The sequence below is a fragment of the Scardinius erythrophthalmus genome (assembly GCF_964197995.2).
Source record: "Scardinius erythrophthalmus genome assembly, chromosome: 19".
NCBI classification, from domain to species: Eukaryota; Metazoa; Chordata; class Actinopteri; order Cypriniformes; family Leuciscidae; genus Scardinius; species Scardinius erythrophthalmus.
The window spans coordinates 6,412,100-6,432,871 of record NC_138239.1 but is presented as its reverse complement, the minus strand read 5'-3'; the positions used below and the strand labels follow the sequence as shown (position 1 = coordinate 6,432,871).

Sequence of the window (20,772 nt, the reverse complement as noted above, 5' to 3'; positions counted from 1 at the left end):
CCGTAGCCAAGCGACATCTAGTGTATATATCTATACCCGCCCGCGAGCGGGTATAGATGTATACACTAGATGTCGCCTTTGCTACTGCAGTTCATTAGAACGAAACCGTAGCCAAGGCGACATCTATGTATACATCTATACCCGCCCGCGCCGTCAGATCATTTGGACGTGTGCTGTGTTACAAGAGGTAAAAACGATATAAATACTGTTCATTTTCACACACAAACCGCTCGTTTTGTGTCTTAGGCCATCAATGTGTACTTACGATGGGAAATTGTTTAATTTGGACGATGAGGAATTGTTTTAATTTGGACTCTGTGCTTGTGTTTTGATACAGTGACCATCGACCTGCATTATCTGACTGACAGACAAGAACGGTTTGACCTAAAAATATCCAAATTGAAACTACTGCGGAAAAAAAGACACCTACATCTTGGATGCCCTTGAGGTAAGCTAAAACATACCAAAATTTATTTTCAAAGTGAACTATCCCTTTAAGGAGCACAGCTACTGTACAGAACTATTTATTTTATAGATTTTTTTTAACCCTGTAAAGCTTGACGTACAATAATAGTCAAAAAAGTCTAATTAAAAGAAAATCTAAAAAAAAAATGCATGTTTTATCATACAATAATGAATGCATCAGGCTTTTATGACCTTTATAATAAGAGAATTTGGAGCTCATTATTGAGAAGGGGGATAAAAAACACCTTAGTTTCATTGAGAGCCAAACTGAGCAAGCAAATTGGTGGATATTTATATGGCCGAAACGTAAGATGAAATTTTGTAAATCAATCAGATCTTTATAACAGTATAGTTACATAAAATGTATGTATAAATATCATGTCACTCAATCCCCCGGTTTCACAGACGAGGTTTAAGCGTAGTCCCAAACTAAAATGCATGTTTGAGCCGTTTTAACTGAAAGCAACTTCCTCTGGAATATCTTAAAAATATGTCAGTGCCGTTGTTTTGCAAGTGGTACTCAGAATCAAATGACGTCCAGCTTCTCCTCTCTGGACGTCTAATGGGTTTGAGGGATAGAAGTTAGGGCAGGGGAGTACTCCTGCTCTTGGAGGGCCACTGTCCTGTAAAGTTGCTGGTTCAGGAGTGTAATTGGGATTGGAGCTAATCAAGCTCTTACTAGGGATACCAGAAACTTCCAGACAGGTGTGCTGAGGCAAGTTGGAGCTAAACCTTGCAGGACAGTGGCCCTCCAGGACCGAGTTTTGACACCCCTGGGTTAGGATACGATTGGATATTCCTAATCCTGGCTTAATATAAACCCTGTCTGTGAAACCAGGCCTATATCTCCCAATAATATGTCTTAGTAAGATGATATTTAAATGCCTAGTTTTTGTGATCAAAGAGAGATCAAGAGGTGCATCATGGCCAAACGAGTTGAGAACCACTGGTTTTAATCACCTCAGACCGGAGTGGAACACATGGACTCATATGGTTTTGGTCTCAGTTTAAAATAACATTTTATTTGATAAGTTGAACAATTCAAACTTGCACTGTGAAAAAACACTTTTATAAAAAACTTGGAATTAAACAAAAAAAAATTCTGTCTATCAGAACAACTTCCTTGACTTTGTTCAAGAAGCGTAATTTAACATTTTTCCACGAACATGTTATTTTCTCAAATGTTCCTACCCAACCAACCTATTTCTCACCCCAGACCTCACTCCTCTATCTCTACTGACTCTGTCGCATCTTCAATTTCAGCCAAATACTGCCTTTTCAAGCCCTTCAGGTACTGACGTAGGCCCTCTGGATCCAACCGTGAGTTACGGGCCGCCTGCAGCAGTTTGGTGGCTAGACGATAGTCTGCCTTTTGTTTGCGAGTGGCAGGGTCACTATAATGCTTGGCCTGTGGACAAGACAATGGAGATACAAGGTAACTAACTCTGCAGGCTATCTGTATATAATTTTTCTCCTGTACCTCTAGAGCAGTGGTTCCCAACCTTTTTTGTCTGAGACCCCCTTTTTCCCAAGAAAATATTTCAGGCCCCCCCCTTCACATTTAATGATATTATCACTCTTGTAAGCTTGCAGCAAGGATGACAGAAAAAATACTTTTCAAACAAACGGTATATTTATTACTATAAACAGATAATTAATATATTTATATATGCAAAAATAATAGCATATACTGAAAATACAATAAACAAAAACATCAATAGGCCATTTGTAATTATTTATTTTCTCCTAAGTAGCCTATAAATTGGCCCTATTTGAAATGAAATATCAGTATTCAATACAATACAAAAATAGCAGTATTCACAAAAGAACAAATAGGATATTTCAAAATGAATGCTGTCTGCGACCTCAATACTTGAATGTTATTTGATTATTTGAATGTTATTTGATTAATATCAATCAGTGTGAGGATTGCTGCTGGCAGTTAGTAATAATTTTGTCAATTCGTGGAGAGATCTTTGACAGGGCAAGACGCATATCATCCTCAAGGGTCAGTCTGGCCCTGTATTTAGTTTTAAGGGCTGTCATGGTTGAAAACCCAGCTTCACAAAGGTAGGTGGTGCTGAAGGGAATCAGCACCTTCATTGCAGCTGTGTGACAGACTGGGTGTTCTTCTGCAATTTCAGACCAGAATGATTCCAATGGGACCTCACTGAAACGGGCTCTCAGGCTGGCATCAGAGGATATTTCTATAAGCTCTTCCAGAAGTCTTGATGGCAGAGAAGCTGGAAGCTTTGCTTCAATATTCTCAGTGAAGGGGTTTCTGATCCACAGAAAATCAGCTGCTTGCTCCTCAGTAAGAGCTGGGAAATAACTATTAAATTTCTCCAGGACCTTTGATAGATGCACTGTTATTTGACGTTGAATGATTTTAAAATTCAAATGTCTGTCTGCAATAAATGCATGGGTGTGCTCGAACATGTCACTGATTCCGGAGGAGACACGGGTTTTCCACAGGTGCAGTTTTCTTTTAAAAGCCTCAACTCGTTCGTGCTGCACCACAGTGTTTATGTTTGCACCTTGCATTGCTCTGTTAAGCTTGTTCATTTCACCGAATATGTCTGAAAGGTAGCTGAGTTGAGCGAGCCATTTGTCATCGTCCAAAAACTCAGCAAGGTCTGGTCTCTTGTCCGCAAGAAAGTCACGCAACTCCTCCCTCAGGCTGAACAGACGCATCAGCACCCGCCCTCTGGACAGCCACCTCACGTCAGTGTGCATCAGCAGGGTATGGTAATCAGCGCCTACCTCCTCGCAGAGCGCAGTGAATAACCGGGAGTTGGTGGCTCTGGCTTTCACAAAGTTCACAATTTTTACGGCCACATCTAAAACTCCATGGAGACTGGGTTCCATTTCTTTTGTAGCAAGCGCCTCTCTGTGCAGAAAGCAGTGCGTTGAAATCGCAAGGGGTGCAACACCTTTGATACGCTGAACTACCCCGGACTGCCTGCCAGTCATCGCAGCAGCTCCATCAGTACATACACCAATACAGTCGCTCCAGTTTATCTCATTTGATCTCATGAAATTATCCAAAGATTCAAAAATATCGTTTGCCGTCGTCGTGGTACGCAGCTCTTTACAAAACAAAAAATCTTCTTTTATTTCGTTTTCCCATTCATAACGAACGTATGCGAGGAGCTGTGCCACTTTTGAAACATCAGTAGACTCGTCTACTTGAAGTGCGAATTTATTACCACGAAGTCGTGCAGAAAGCTGATCCCTCACGTCTTCTGACATTGTTGTGATACGACGTTTGACTGTATTATTTGATAATGGTATCTTAGCCAATTGTTTTGATTTATCTTCTCCAAATAATTCCTTGACGATCTCTGTTGCGCATGGCAAAATCAAAGTTTCTGCAATTGTATGCCCTTTCTTTGCTTTGGCAATTTTTTCAGCAACTGTATACGATACTTTTAAAAGTTTCTTGTCAGTAGCTGTGATTTCCCTCATCTCATTTTGCGAGAGTGTCAATTCTTTTGCCTTGCGTTCAAAAAATGCCCTGGGCTTGTCGCGGTATTGGGGATGAGTTGTCTGAAAATGTCTTATTAGTTTGGACGGCCTCATGCACTCGTTAGCAAGGACTTTGGCGCAGAAAATGCACTGTGGCTGGGGCAGAGAGTCTTTGCTACGAGAAAATGAAATAAAACCATAGTCCAGGTAACTGTCTTGGTATTTCCTGCATTTCGTGTTTCCCGTATTCGTATTGCTAGCACTGCTAGCACCGCGAACAGACTTGGTGGGAGTTTCCTCACCTGGGTCCAGTATGTCTGGGTCATTGCTACCAGCAGCTGTAGGCGAATCAGTGGGACTCTGACGTTTTTGTGGAGGACGAATTACAAATTTGTCCATTTTTTGGTCTGCTAATTAGCAAATTTTTCATTAGCTATTCTAATATGATCGTTCTTGATGCTTATTCAACACTTTTCAAAATATGACGCGACCCCCCACAGAGCTCGCTGAGGCCCCCTTGTGGGCCGCGACCCCCCTGTTGGGAACCACTGCTCTAGAGTATATAATTCATGAAGCATTACATACCCACAGCTTTTGGCTGATTTTAGCTGCGACAGTTTTGGCCTCCTCAATAACTTCTGGTGGCAAATTGGTCATCTCTGCTGCTCTTATCCCTAAAAAACAGCAGACAACATACTTATACTATGCCCTGTATATACGTATTTATGTACCTCAACGTTTCTGTTAAAAAATGCAAGCTTTAGGACATACAACTTAGTCATGATTGCGTCTTTAACAGACCGCTGTTGCTTAGTTGTGTGCATCTTGTCACCGTTTAAACTGCCTTGTCAATCATCTTATCAATTAAAATCCTCCACATATTAATTAATATCCTACCAAAACGGAGAGAAATGCAGTAGTACGTTGAGCTGCCAATAGTGGGTCTTTCATGCAGAGAACTCTCCTCATGTGTTTGCAAATTGATGCATTTAAAAGTTAATGACCAAACGTATCTTTATAAAAGTTCACAATGCTGTTGCAGATTAAATATCTTGTGGATAACATTGAATAAATATATTTTCGTCAGGTTAGATACTGATTATTAATCATTCAAATCACTTCTTAAGATCTCTACTTAACCATCATTTTTGCACATCCGCCATGTTTGTAGTTTAACACTTTCATTTTTTTTTTTAACACTTTCTGAGTTCTAATCGAATCCTCGTCTAACACGCAATGGGTTGTGGGCAATATTAGCCATTAGAGTGCGCATCGATCTGCACTTCAGGGTCTAACCGGAAAGAGTAGACAATCCGGGTATCTTTGGAATAACCATTTCAAAATACTACGATTTGGAACACACTAATTCTAATTTCGAATACTATTAAGAACAGATAGTATGCGAATTGGAACACAGCAAATGTGTTGGCTTCACTTATTCCACACGTTCAACAGATATGCAAATGTGACTTATATAATTCTATACCACCATAGAATAGATTAAACAGTTTAGAAAAGCTTGGAATAGTCTTAACCCACCATAGTTGCGCTCCTCTGAATGTCCTCGGCTGAGCTGGTATGTGTAGACCACCTTTTCTGCTCTGCCATCTCCTCCGCGGACGTGCTGAACCTGCATGTGCTGGTTCTCCACGTTGGGGTAAAGAGTTTGCAACTGGCACAGTTCAAGATAGTGCGTGGCAAAGAGCGTGAAGGCCTACAGCACAAGTTTTGTTAGCCACTTACTGAAATACTGTGAGTAGAGCAATGTTAGAATAACCGATCAAGTATGTTTGGTATAAATATTTATGTTTTCTATATGCCTCTTCACTGTATCAAAATATACTCTTGATAAAATAAATACAACACCTTAATATTGATGAGGAATTCGCAGATACTGTGGCAGATACCAATGCCTTCCTCTGGACTGGTGCCTCGGCCCAGCTCATCAATAATGATAAGTGACTTGTTGCTTGCATTGTGGATGATGTAAGACACCTAGGAGTGCAAGTAAGTATTTAAATGAGAAAATACTTTAACTGAATGTGAAACTAGCTTCAGACCTATCTGTATATGCCTCTATATAAAAGTACTGTGTGTAGTAGAAAATTACATGGAAATATCAGAATGAACACAAAAATACACGTGTAAATACACATTTAAAGACTTGATACTATACTTTAAGTTTTCATTGATGAAATATCAATAAAATGTTCTTGATTAGCAGTATAAAACTGTTTCTTCCACAATTTACCTCTTTCATCTCAACCATAAATGTGGAAGAGTTGGTCTCAAAGTCATCGTCTACTCCTATTCTGGTGAATATCTGATCCGCAATACGAACACAGGCGTACTCCGCAGGCAGAAAGGATCCTGGGACAAAGAAGACATTCTGAATAAGGTTGTTTTGATCCTGCAGGACTAGGAGACAGCTGGTGCTAAATCATGCAAATTAATCCATTATTCTAGACCTAGACCTTACCCCAAACATGCTCATCATTACCCACACAGAATTACTCTATGCTAGTGGTGTTTGCAAGTATGGGAATAATAGAGTGATCTAGTGACCAAAAGAGTAGTAAACATTAAACATTAGTAAATATTATTTTTATAATAGCAACTCTGTGTACCTATCTGAGCCATTATCTGGCAGAGGGCCGTCTGCTTAAGGTAGGTGGACTTGCCACTCATGTTGGGGCCTGTTAGGATCACAAAATTGGTTCCCTCACAGATGTAGATGTTGTTGGAGATGGGTTGTTGCCCAGAAATGCGCTCCAGGATGGGGTGGCGGCACTGCTTTATTGCCAATGTATCAGTGAACTCAGGACGCACTGAAGGAAACAAATACTTAAGTTATTAAGTAATAAAAAAGAAATCAATGCTATCAGTATCTAAAGATGGAAAAATGTATGTCCTCACATAAATGTAATAATCTACATTACGCCTTTATGGCGCTTAACATTACCGTAATCTGAGACAGTGCAGGCGTGAGCCAAAGAGAGCAGCATGTCCAGCATTGACACAGCATCAGACAGTTTGTACAGGCAGTGGATGTGCTCATAGACCTCATTCAGTAACTTGGACACAACCCTGCAGTGCACATAAATACCATCTATGACTAAAATGATTTAAAAAAAAAAATATTTACTTACTTTGAGCTACCATATACTCACACATAGGACATGTGAAAAATGTCTTTCAAAGCCTCCTCACAGTGGTCATTCATTTTCATGAGGTCTACAGTGGTGAACGAGCAGTTGCTCTTCTGTCTGGTCACCTATAGTGTTGAGGTTAAGCCCATTAGCACTTGTTCACATATTCATATTAGCACATATTCAACACTATAATCCTGTAAAGCCTGACATATGAAATAATAGTCTGAAAAAATATAATTAATTGAACTGCACATAATGTAGTTAAACACACAAATTCAAATAAAAACAGGAGACTTTTAATAAGCATAAAAAAAAAATCGCAGAAGAATCAGAACAGAAACTACACAACACAAACAAGACCAAACATCCGAGGAAACCAAGGGCTTATATACACATTGAGATTTAAACTAAACCAAAACACGATGAAGCTAAACAGACACAGACATGTCATATTTGAAACTCAAATTTTAACATGATTGTTCTAAAAAATGTATTTATGGATAGTTAAACAGGGCTACACAGTGCGACATATGTGATATATAACGTGCCACACATTTAATTTTTGTTTTTATGTCAAGCATGTTCTGGAAGATTTAAAGATATAAAAGAAATTAATAAAGATATATTATATAAATATATTAAAGTATAATAGTGAAATATATAGCGCAGTTAATAATTTTCCTGGGAAACTATAATATGCATGAGAAAAATGGGCTCTTTGTGAAGGTGAAAATGCCTTGTTGATGCCAGAGGTCAGAGGAGAATGGCCAGACTGGTTCAGCTGATAGAAAGGCATCAGTAACTTGAATAATCACACATTTTGACCAAGGTTTACAGAAGAGCATCTCTGAACACACAACAATCTATGAACGCACAGCACATCAAACCTTGAAGCAGAAGAGCAACAGGAGCAGAGGAAATACTGGTGCCACTCCTGTCAGATAAGAACAGGAAACTGAGGCTACAATTCACACAGGCTCACCAAAGGTTGAAAAAACCTGGCCTGGTCTGATGAGTCTCGATTTCTGCTGTGACATTCAGATGGTAGGGAAAGAATTTGGAATAAACAACAGGAAAGCATGGATCCATCCTGCCTTGTCTCAACGGTTCAGGCTGCTGGTGCTGTAATGGTGTGCTGGATATTTTCTTGGCACACTTTGGGCCCTCTAATACCAACTGAACTGTTGCTGACCATGTCCATCCCTTTATGACCAAAGTGCCATGTCATAACAAGCCACGTCACAGAACTCAAACTGGTTTCTTGAACATGACAATGATTTCACTAAACTCAACTGGGCTCCACAGTCACCAGATCTCAATTCAACAGAGCACCTTTGGGATGTGTTAGAACAGCGGGAGCAACTGTCTGATGCTATCATGACAATATTTACCAAAATCTCTGCAAAATGTTTGAGCACCTTGTTGAATCAATGGCACGAAAAAATTAAAGCAGTTCTGAAGGCAAAAGTCGGTCCAACTGGCGGTACTAACAAGGTGAACCTAATAAAGTGGCAGGTAAGTTTATATATATATACTCTATATTACTAATTATTACACTGTAAGAAATAAATATTTTGGTTACATTGCCCCCCAACAGGTTTTTCAGCAATGTTGATCATTTAAAGGCATTAGAAATGTCCTTATCAAATATGATAAAGGCTTTATAGGGTTAACCTATAGCCAGGAAAGTGCAATAAATGTTTATTGTCAATGATTATACTGTTTATCTTACATGCACACAGATTATGTATTAAATATATGTTACATTAAACACTTATGAAAACGTTCAATCATTTTTTTAAGTTAATGTCTTTGCTCACTTTGATGAACTCCTCTGGTAACTTGCCCCCAGGTAAGACCACACCCTCCAGCCTCATCTGAATGAAGAAGCCACGTGTGTTGCTGAAACTTGTTCGGAGGGGTAGGCTGTACTTCTCTCCATGCAGAGCCACCAGTTCTGATCATCAACAACACATACACATCAATAATGCTCATGTTCATGACTAACATATAAACAGGATGGAATTTGGAAATTAAACATGTTTCATTTGAACATATGCACACATGGCCAACCACAACACCAAACTTACAAACTTTTTATTAAATTATGAACATTAAGAGTTGACCTCAGGAACTAAAATTCAATAATAATATTGAATGTATTTAATGGTAATTGAACATATTGTTGTGGTGTGGTTATTGCAGATGAATTAGTAGTTAAGGAGTTAAGGAGTAGTTAAGGAGCTCACCTGCTATGTCATCGATCACCTCTGTGTAGGCTCGTCGTGCAATATCTAAGAATTCACTGACGTTGGGCCGCACAGCATAGCACTTTTGTGTGCGCATGGTCAAACTGCCTTTCATATAGCTGGTGTCATCATTAATCAGTGATTTGATCTGATCCAGAATGCTGTTAAACCTAATCCAACACAAACGTTAAAGATCAAATAGTAAAACCTGATGGACTGCATACTAGAACTAAACCATCAAATGCACATATGAAAGTGCTGATTGAACTCTGTACACATACATGGGACTCTTTGTGCCTCCTGTGTTATTGCTGTATGCACAACACATCGTCAAATCAGACTCATCTTTCTTGTTGCTTGTCTGTGCAAGATGTCATTACATATTCAAATGGTTCACATAGCTAAGTGTGTAAAACATATTACCTGCTGTCTTCAAGTGAGGTACAGTATGCTTCCAACAAGGGTGTTTTGGAATGTTGCAGCATCGCCTTATCAGGGAGAAATTTACTTGCTTACATTAACATTGTTACTTACAGTGACCAAAATGTTAAAAATGTGATTTCATGTCTAAATAATGTCAATTTTGATTTAATGTTGACTTATTGGTAGATGAAAGCATAAAAAGTTTAGTTAAAATATGGGTTCTTTGCAGATTCTGTACAGTCCTTTTAATTATTTTTGAGTCTTAAAGTACTGTTTTAAAAATGCCCACGTTACCTTCAGTGATGGGACCAGTTCTAGAATGTGCTTCAGCTTAATTACTTGCGTTATTTTTGCTTCAGCCACCGGTATCTACATGGAAAAACATAAAAAAGATTATTAACTGTTAAACTATTGAGGGTCACTAATTCAAACAACAATGGTTTAAAAGTCATTTTGAAGATGAAAAGCTTGAATTTATAAGTCAAATGTCTCTCTCGCTAAAGAATGTAGTCTATAATCTACTGAATTGTGCCTGCTACTGAACTATAATGTAACAATTTGTAAACTGCAATTAAAGAGATATTTTTACCAGATTTATCTCATAAAAATAGTTTTATTGGTATAAATTAATGTATTTAGGTTGATTCAGTGATGTTAAATATTATTTTTGACTAAAAACCAGTTAATTTAGATGTTACCATTTGTAGGTTACTTTTTTTCCGTGTAGACCTGTAGACAGTGTAAAATTCTCTCAGCAATGATATTCTAAATTAAAATGAATTTTAAAAACTAGCTAAATCAATTACCCACCCCATCACCTTTATAAGAAAGCAACATCTTTAAGTACTCTGGAAAATGTGTTTCCTGTGCCTACCGTCTCTTGCTTTGGGACCTGAACAAGAGCAGACAGCAGCTCATCTATATCCAGGAACTGTGCAATGGCTGTGAATAAAAGCACATCAATAATGTCCCACCATGGAGTGGTGCAAGGCAAATATTTAGGCATCTGGTAAACATTAATACATTACGATTGTGGGTGCAATTCTAGGTAGGTGTGATCCAGGAAATGAAGAGCTATTAAGATCACCAACAAGTAAGGCCTGTTTCACACTGCACACATAAGCAGCAAGTAAGGAGAGAGAAGCATGAAGAGGGAAGTTAGCTAGAGGAGAGATGTCCAAGACAACGACTAATGTTAAAAATGTATATTCTTGAGAATTTTGATATGGCCGACACACGATCAAAGAGACGACGTTCCGATGAACAAATAACAGGGAAAAGGAGAAGGAACGCGCAAAGTCCCGAATTTACATCGGAAAAGCGTTCAAAAGGTGGCGAGAACTCCGCCGGCAGAAGGGCTTCCAATCCGACATTCAGATTGCTCTGTTTTTGCTGGACAGGTTAAATCCAGTTTGGTTTTTCTAAATGGTTCATGACTGTTTCAGGAAGCTCGGAAGGGATGAGGAGGAGGGAGGGTCGAGCTAGTCTCCGTTTTGTTTGAGAATACTTTGAACGTCAACAAGAAGTGACGTCACCCAACATCGCTTAGAGCATCTTAAACAGTTTGCAGTATACACTGTAAAGTTTTGGTACATAACCTGTTTTTCTCTTGTGTTTTTGTGTGTGTCAATACTTGACTACAAAAATTGTAGTTTTGGTTTGTTTGAAATTAGATTTCATGACGATCAAGTTTGCCATAATTCTCAGTAGACCACTCCTGATAACCATGGTTGAATACTCAATACAGTGACCTAAAAATAACTTTTTTTCTGTATTGCTCTGTTACACAGTAGAAACACCATTAGTGTGAATGTGTCATCATTTGCAACATCAGCCTGCTGTTGCAAACCACTTACATGCTGCTTACACATGTGGTGCAATACAGAGCTAATAAACATTTAATTGTGCTAAACTGCAGCTTCGAAGGGTAAAACCAGGAGGAAAAACAGCCTGAAACAAAGTCTCTAAAACTGACAAATAAAATGAAGGATTTACCATTCTTCAGACCAAAGAAGAGCTCTTCATTCTGCAACAGCTCCTGGAAATGAATCAATGAGAAGATTATTTATATAATGACAGAATAACTGAGTGAAAAAAAAACATACAGATAACAGGTGATCACCTCTATGGTGTCCAAACGTGAGTTGATAGTGACCTCATCCAGCAGGGGCTCAAGAATATTGGAGCGTAACCGCCGCTCCCCACCAGCAGTCTTAGTGTAGTTTAAGACCCCAAACAGAGTGTGCTCACTTCTGCATATAACAGCATACGGTTACTGACATTAGAGTCGGCATGAAACAGAAGTTTTGATAGCCTTTTCTTCCTTATAATGACATATATCTGAGTGAAATGGCAAGAACAATGTAGGACGGGACTAGAGACGGGACTGTAGGATGATGTGCACATAGTTATATTTACAAAGTTTAGGCAAAGCTTTAAAAGCAGAAAAAAGGAACTGTCACTTCTGTCACACCAAAATGAAATCTGTGTGCTTTTTTTTACATTCTTTGTGTGTATTTAAATATGATAAACTGTGTGAAATGGAGCTGATCTTGGGGCAGAGGATGTGTAGATCTTTGTGGATGACAGGTGTTCAAATTCTTTTGAAATCTGTGGAGTTATCTGTGGAATTCAGGTCAACTTAAAACTGCAGACATATAATGCTCTGTGTCTTTAATTTCTAACCTGTGATCTCTGTGGTTCACTACTAGTTCCAAGTTGCTGGCTGATATCGCGTCAATCATGGCTGTCTGCTCACTGCCAGTGAAGACCACTTTCAGTGACTTAGGAGCATATATTGAGTTCTGAACATACTCTAAGTATTTTAGTAGGGCAGATGCAGATGCCAGGCAGTAGTATCTATAGACAGACATGTTTTATTTGTTATTGTTTTAGTCATATTCATCCTAATATGTCTTACAATCAGGGGTGAAAAATTCAGTTCCTGAAGGGCCACAGCCATGCAGAGTTTAGCTTTAACCCTAAATAAACACACCTGATCCATCTAATCAAGTGCTTATTTGAAAACTACAGGTATGTGTGTTGGAGCAGGGTTGTAACTAAACTCTGCAGGGCTGTGACCATCAAGGAGCTGAGTTTTGCACCACTGTCTTACATTTAGACAATTGTTATATTTATGGAAATGCATTCATATCTCTCGTATGAAATGGAACTGAAACAGGCAAATATTTCCCACTGTCATAGTGAAAGGTCACCTCTGATATAATGTCTATCTTGAGTCCATATAGGTGGAGTTCTTATACTAGTGCATCACTAAAAATTAAGGAGGAGTCACGATTTTCGAATATTCGATTAGTTGATGTTATTATAGAATATCGAATAGGTTGTGCGATTATTGTCTTTAAAAAAATCACCATGTTTCCGGTTCTGATGCGGTGGTGACACGTTCATGTAACTAGAGTGACGCTGCCAATAACGCATCTAAAAGCTGTCAATCAACTCTCAGACAGAAGACAGGGTGTCTACAGATATGAACAAGTTAATTTTAAGACTTTTTAAGACCTTTTTAATGCCACTTTGAATGAAATTTAAGACCAAACCTGTGATGGAAATACACATTATATTACATGCGTATATATTAGGGGTGTAACGGTTCACAAAATTCACGGTTCAGTTCGATACGATACACTTGTGTCATGGTTCGGTTTGGTACGTTTTTGATACAGCATAAAGAAATAAATGCCAGAGAAATTTCCTTGATTTAAATTTTTTATATTAAAACTAACATCATAAAGTATGATATTTTTTTTTACTTTGAGCAATTTTAGAGCTATATTTGACTCTTCTTAGAAGCATATAAAACAAAACAGCTCCTTGGAAAAAATGAAATGTAATATTGTAGTAGTTATAAACAAAGGTTTATTTGATTTCAGATTAACATTTGAGGGCAGCAATTGTATTCATAATGTCAAAATAAAACCGACGTGTTACTTGAAAGCATTATAGCCTGTACTATTCCTGCCAAACGTCCATGGTTGCAGTTAGTGTTACTACAGTAAATCCATGGTAAATGTTGCTGATCTGTGGACACTGATAGTTCATTCATGGCACAATGTTTCTTCCTGGTTTCCACGTCAGCGCTGTTTGATCCATTAATAACAGAGAAATGTGAATGTTTCTCACTAGATCTCGCAGCGATGTTATTACTTCTGTGGTGAATTCAAATGCTTTCTTTACTGGATCTCTTATTAGCGCTGTGTAGTAACAGTGTCGCTTGATCAAGATCGGCTTGCGCTGCTTTGGTCCAAACTGATAAATGGTCCTTCAACCACACAATAACGAGCAGTTTCGTTCCGCTTGCATTTTACGTTTGCCATTTGATGTTGGGCAATGTTGTGGTCGCGCCGGCGTCTCTTACAACGCGCCTACATTTTAAATAACGAAACAGCGTTACCAGAAAAAGCCTACATTATCATTATCAGTAGCTGTTTATGTAATAAAATCGGAATCATTCTCGCGATTCGATGCTTCACTGGTTATTTAACGGACATTAGGTCCGTCAGACTGGAGAAATTTTAGCGGTAACGTGACCAGAAATATTTAAGACCTATCGAATCTGAATTTAAGACATTTTAATACTTTTTAAGGCCTTTTATTAGGAAAACTTTATTTAAGACTTTTTAAGACTTTTTAAGGACCCGCGGCCACCCTGGAAGAAGAACACATTGTCTCACACCAGAGCATGTGAGTGGATTGGTAATATTTCCTCCAGAGCGGAGAGCGCCTTTCTGAAGATCCCGCTTCGCTCGCTCAGTCCACTCAGCGCCGCTCACTCAACCCTGCCCTTTGTGACGTGCTGGTTCGAAAATGTGTGAAATAAGTAGGGCTGCCCGTGCACGATTAAAGTTTTTTTCTAGTCGACTAGTAGTTGTTTATTTAAGCCATTAGTCTAATCGCATATTTATATTAATTGAATTACTTAAATATATATGGGAGAGAATACTAAACCATAATGAGCGTTTTCGTAATATATTGCCTATTCCACATCTCAAGCGCACGCATAAAGCTAGCTTGCCACAAAAAAACGGCAAAAGTAATGATTATGCATGAGACATTTTAATTGTTTATTAATAAACTAGTGTTTTCTGTATCAGTGTCGGCTGGAAAGATAAAGTTGACGATGCTGACTCGCCAGTAAACGCGCCTATAGAGAGAAATGCACACTTCAGAGTAGCCCATTTCTTTTAGTTTTGAATTGTTTTGTTTAAAAGAAGACATTTCAAGCTTTCTATAGATATATTTCTCAGGTCTGTGAGACAAGAAGCTTATCCGCTGAGTTTTGGTTCATTTATGAGACGAGCTCCAGTTCACGTGCAATGCAAGTGATCGCACCGGGGCCTTCGTGTCCTGATTATATTGTCTGCTATATTTGCTTCTTTATTTATATGGCTTTATTAAATCAGCAATTGGTTGATGAAACATTAATTAAAATTAAGAAACAATTTATACAAAATGAAATTCACATTAAAGAAAGGCTTTATACAAAACATTTATGAAACATGTTTAATTTTAAATTTAAATTAAAGTTATATTTAAGCGTCACACCGCTCCGCTTCGCTCACATGCTCTGGTGTGTAACCTATACATGCATCTGTGCGTGCATGTGGGGGAGGGGTGCGATTTTCGAATAATAATCGAATAACACCCAGCAATCTTCGAATATTATTTTTGCTTGAAATGCCCATCCCTACTACAAATCTTATGTATATCCAAAATCCTGGAACTAAAACAAAAATATGAAACAGATCCCTTGAAATGCATAAAACCCAAGTTTATCATAAAGATGGAGGGCTTACTTGGTTTGCACCTCCATCAGCACAGTGCTGAACTCAGGGACACAGAGCTGCTGTATGTACTCCAGGCCCTTCTTCTCATTGAAGTACTTTCTCAGAAGAGGAGTGAATGTGACTGACTGCACAGGTAAAAAAGGAAATATTCTGCACTCAGTTAATAAGATTCTAATTCTAAAACTCGGTTAAATAAGATGTGTACAAAATTTCTGACAATAGTGCTAATTTACAGTCACCAAAGCCTGATTTATAGCCAAAATAGAGATAAAAAACAAGTATGATACCGAGAAGGTCTCAGTGATGAGGCTGTAGAGTTTTGTTCCTTGTCCTTTCACACTAGCAGTGTCTGGCATCAGAATCTCCAGAGGCATCAAGTTATGCAGCTTAGTAATTACCTGTATTAACATTTAAAATCATTGGTGTCAGTTTTACAAAGTGCATAGTCCTCTACTGCATTAAATTGTCAAAAACTCATTATCTTAGCTTTGCAAGTCCGTTGCACACGTTTTTTGCACTTGCTCTGCTGACTGAAGCAAATTCTTTGACTGAAGGCATGAAAAGCAGCCGATCGCAGTACGAAACTTAACTGTTGCTCAGTGTAGATGCATTTTGGGAGTTGTACTTTTTATTCCAATTGTATTACTTATATTCATGTGAATCGGGTCACTCGCACCAGTGCGCCTAGATATTTTTTCACAGTCGCACACAGTTATTTTCAGTCTTAAATGCGACCAAAATGTATATATATATATATATATGTTTATATATGTATGTAATACATAATGTTTGTTGCTTTCACAATAACAGATTTCATCTTTATTACCTTATCAGTGACCCTACAGAGGAAAAGGGGTTTGGAGAATGGATGCATCTTTACCTTAGCATAAGTTCCAGTGTCTGCAAACTGTGAGAGTACCAGCTCTGGGCATTTGGTATTGATACTGGCCATGCCAATCTCCCCCCGAGCTAAACCACGTCCCTCCACCACAGCCACTATCACAGAGGACGCATGAGATGCAGATGCAGATGCAGATGAAGACGTTGTCACTATATTAAAAGAGTTGCACAGTGAGTTATCAGTTGGTTTAGTACGTTCATTCTAAACAAAGTAATTAATCAGGACTAGTGATATCAATCCAGAAAACAAAACACAAAACTTGTTTCAGGTATAAGTTAGTTAGTTAGTTGCATACTGTTGAGGTCTCGCTGAGGTGTTCGGCTAGGGTGTGAGAGTGCAGGTGTGGAGTGGGCAGATGAACCCACAGAAGAGTTGATCCTGTCTGCTCTTCCACTGATTTTCATCTGCCATTGAGCTAAGGAGAAAGAGTAAGGCTATTTAACTGGTGTGGGATTTCATGCACACATCTTATCTACTGATCAGGAGTGCAGATGGTCGATATGCAGTGGGGCTCAAGAGTCTGAAGGTGACTTTCCACTGCACACAACAAACGGATGGTTTACAACAAGGCGACTAATCGTATGTGATACGCTCGATGTGATGTATTCCAATGTATACCAATCAAATCAGTGTGTGTGAGGTGATAATTATTAGTACATTTTTGTTCATCTTTATCAGAAACACTTTAAACTTTATTTTTATAAAAATTATATAAATAAGTGATAAATTATTTTTAATGTTGTCTCCATATGTTCCCGCTAAAATTATTGGCAGTCATTTGTACTATCTATATGCATAGCTGTTTATTGTTTACATTCATATATTCATAGTGAAAGTTTCCTGTTTCCTGTGTAAAGCGCTGCTTTATTGGAGACACAAAAAAAAATATTTCAAGTCAGTGTGGGTAAAACACTACCTGGAGTGCTGCTACTCGGCCCGGGCTCAGCGCTCAAACCCGGTGTTGCCTCTTCACTGCTGCTGAAGAACATCTGGCTGCTTTCACAGGCCTTTATAACAAAACAAAAAAACAATTACTGTGAAAATAAACCAAATTAACCAAGGTCAATGCAACTATTGGTAAATAGAATAAAGTATAGTATTTAAATTATAAGAACAAAAGGATAATATTTAAATTATAACAACAACAAAAGTAAAGACACTATAACACCTAACCCTTGTTGTAATCTGTAAACTTGCCCCTCAAATCTGATTGGAATCACGTTCATCATTCAGATATAATACATGATTTGCTTTGCGCAATTTACACACTTTTCACTGAGGTTTCACTGTTCCAAACCTGTATTAATTTCTTTCTTGTGCTGAACACAAAAGAAGATATTTTTAAGAATGTGGGTAACCAAACAGCTGCTGGTCCCCATTGACTGCTATAGTAGGAAAATAATCTATACTATGGAAGTCACAGGGAACCAGCAACTGTTTGGTAACCCACATTCTTCAAAATTACTTTTATTTAATGCAGACGTCGGCAACCTAAGGCACGTGTGCCAACACTGGCACACAGAGGGTTAATCGCTGGCACACAAGCAAATGCGAGAGAGGTATATGTATTTCATTCAGATAAAGTAGTCTACCTGCACACAGATCTACATTTTGATGTAATAATTCCTCATAGTAAAAAAAGCTTATTTTATTAAGTTAGGAGTAGAGATGCACCGATTGATCCGCTGGTGACCAGAGTTGGCCGATTTTCACGTAATCGGCCATAACCAGCGACCGGCCGGTCAGTCTGACATATGCCGATTTTATGCCGGTCAAATGCACTCGGGCTCCCCATGATTAACATCGCGCAACATCAGCATCACACATGCACACGGAACGCACATGTAGGAAACCTTGTGAATTACGGCCGTTTCACGCATATTATTTTTGGCGTGCATGTTAATCAATGAGTGCATTCACACTGGGAGCAGGAGCAGCGCGTGAGCAGCAGTGAAGCGAGGGTTTCGCCGCCGAGTCTATTTTGTCTGCTCTGCTCACGCTCAATTGTAATGCTCAGACACTTGCAGAACAGTAAAACCAACATAAAAAGAATACTGATAAATTCGTGATTTTCCTGGAAAAAATCGTGATATATTTTTGCCATATTGCCCAACCCTACCTAAAGGGACTTTGCTATAATCTACCATTTAGAGTTGATTCGCTGTTACGCCATCTAATGGTTAAATGTAGGTACTGTAAAATTCGCCAGGACATCAAATTCGACTCCTTTATGGCAAAATATAATTAGTTCACACAAATAGTTAAACCCCGAAATGGATTTGTTCAACAAAAAAAAGTAAAGTATTCTCACCGCTCGGCTGTTACTGTAACCACCAGACGAACCCACAGAAGAGCTGATCCTGTCTGCTCTTCCTCTCATATTCAGCTGCCATTGAGCTAAGGAGAAAGATTATCAAATTATTAATTTAATATTTAGATTTTTAATGTTGTCTCCATATGTTCCCTCCAACATTATTGGCAGTCATTTGATGTTTATTGTTTGTATTTATATATTCATGGTGAAAGTTTGCTGTTGGGCTCCTTTACACAAAAAGAAATACTGCAAGTCATTGTGGGTAAAACACTACCTGGAGTGCTGCTACTCGGCCCGGGCTCAGCGCTCAAACCCGGTGTCGCCTCTTCACTGCTGCTGAAGAACATCTGGCTGCTTTCACAGGCCTTTATAACAAAACAAAAAAACAATTACTGTGAAAATAAACCAAATTAACCGAGGTCAATGCAACTATTGGCAAATTAGTAAACTACTAAATATAATATTTAAATTATAACAACAAAAGGATAATATTTAAATTATAACAACAATAAAAGTAAAGACACTATAACAACTAACCCTTGTTGTAATTCTAAACTTGACATAAACTGTAAACTTGCCCCTCAAATCTGATTGGAATCACGTTCATCATTAGGGCTGGGTATCGTTCAAAGAATTTCGATACTGATACCGATACCTTGATTTCGATACCGGTTCCTGAACGATACTTTTTTCGATACCAATTTTATGAAATCCATTTTAACAAGATTGCATAACACATTACCTCAGAAAAACTTTGGTTTTATTTTTTTCAGTTTGACTCATGCTCCTTAGCCAGTGCACAAAGGAACAAAATGTTGTTGTTTTTTATAAAGAGCTCATGCCCACCAAAGCTGAATTTGTTTGATCAAAAATACAGTAAAACTTGTAATATTGTGAAATATTATTACAATTTAAAATCTCATTTGAATATATTTCAAAATGTAATTTATTCCTGTGATGTCAAAGCTGAATTTTCAAAATCATTACTTCAGCGTCACGTGATCCTTCAGAAATATGAAAACAGTTTGCTGCTTAATATTTTGGAAACTATGATTTTTTTTTTCATGATTCTTTGATGAATAAAAATTTCAAAAGAACAGCATTTATTTGAAACGAAATCTTTTGTAACATTACACATGTTTTAAGGTCACTTTTGATCACTTTAATGCATCCTTACTGAAAAATAATTCTGACTAACCAACAAATTTTTGAACGGCAGTGTACATTCAGTAGGTCATTATTGCAATATAAACACTGTCAGAGTGATCAACAAGGTATCTCTTCATACCAGTCGAAGACGGAGCAACTTTCTGCTCTTATGTTTACTCCGTGCACTGTCAAGGGCTTCATCATATTTGTCGTGGTACCGGTCTTTGCAGCAATTATTTTACCGCAAATACTGCATCGCGCGCTGTTGGCATCGAGGCTGAAGAAATGTAGCCACACTTTTGATCGACTTTTCCACATCTTTAGGCTATTGTGTGTGTGTGTGTGTGTGTGTGTGTGCTCGCGTCTCATATGAGTATGTGCGTGGAGAGTTTGTGTGTGTGTGCTCGCGTCTCATTGAGTATGTGCGCAAGTGTGTGTGTGTGTGTGTGTGTGTGTGTGCACGCGTCTCATATGAGTATGTGCGTGGAGAGTTTGTGTGTGTGTGTGTGTGTGCTCGCGTCTCATATGAGTATGTGCGTGGAGAGTTGTGTGTGTGTGTGTGTGTGTGTGTGTGTGTGTGTGTGTGTGTGTGTGTGTGTGTGTGTGTGTGTGTTAGGGCTGTCACTTTACGTTCGAAAATCGATTGCACAATAGATCGGACCAACCAACACAAGTTTCGAAAACGAAAATAGGGAATCGATTTAAACGGCCTTCTCTCGGAGCGCGTCCAGCTCGTCACGATACGCCCGCAGCGAACGTGCGTCACACAGCAACGGCAGGCTCTGACACACACACATACCAGCAAATTATACTTCTGCATGGTGTGTCTCTTTTTACTACAAAA

The 20,772-nt window shown here is 38.5% G+C and overlaps 1 protein-coding gene across 1 annotated transcript; it reads right to left on the bottom strand.

The window, feature by feature from the left end:
• Nucleotides 1-1,684: 1,684 nt before the first annotated feature.
• On the bottom strand, nt 1,685-16,586 carry msh4 (mutS homolog 4; the record flags this gene model as incomplete). The annotated part of the gene is made up of 19 exons (XM_081393972.1): nt 16,445-16,586; nt 15,852-15,962; nt 15,574-15,689; nt 12,443-12,616; nt 11,880-12,009; nt 11,753-11,795; nt 10,632-10,699; nt 10,052-10,126; nt 9,758-9,822; nt 9,335-9,504; nt 8,906-9,042; nt 7,104-7,207; nt 6,896-7,020; nt 6,561-6,761; nt 6,185-6,303; nt 5,800-5,928; nt 5,473-5,647; nt 4,519-4,607; nt 1,685-1,873 (listed from the first exon to the last, which is right to left on the bottom strand). The coding sequence occupies exons 1-19, from the start codon at nt 16,514-16,516 to the stop codon at nt 1,685-1,687; spliced, it is 2,292 nt and encodes a 763-aa protein (XP_081250098.1). The 5' UTR covers nt 16,517-16,586.
• Nucleotides 16,587-20,772: the final 4,186 nt, after the last annotated feature.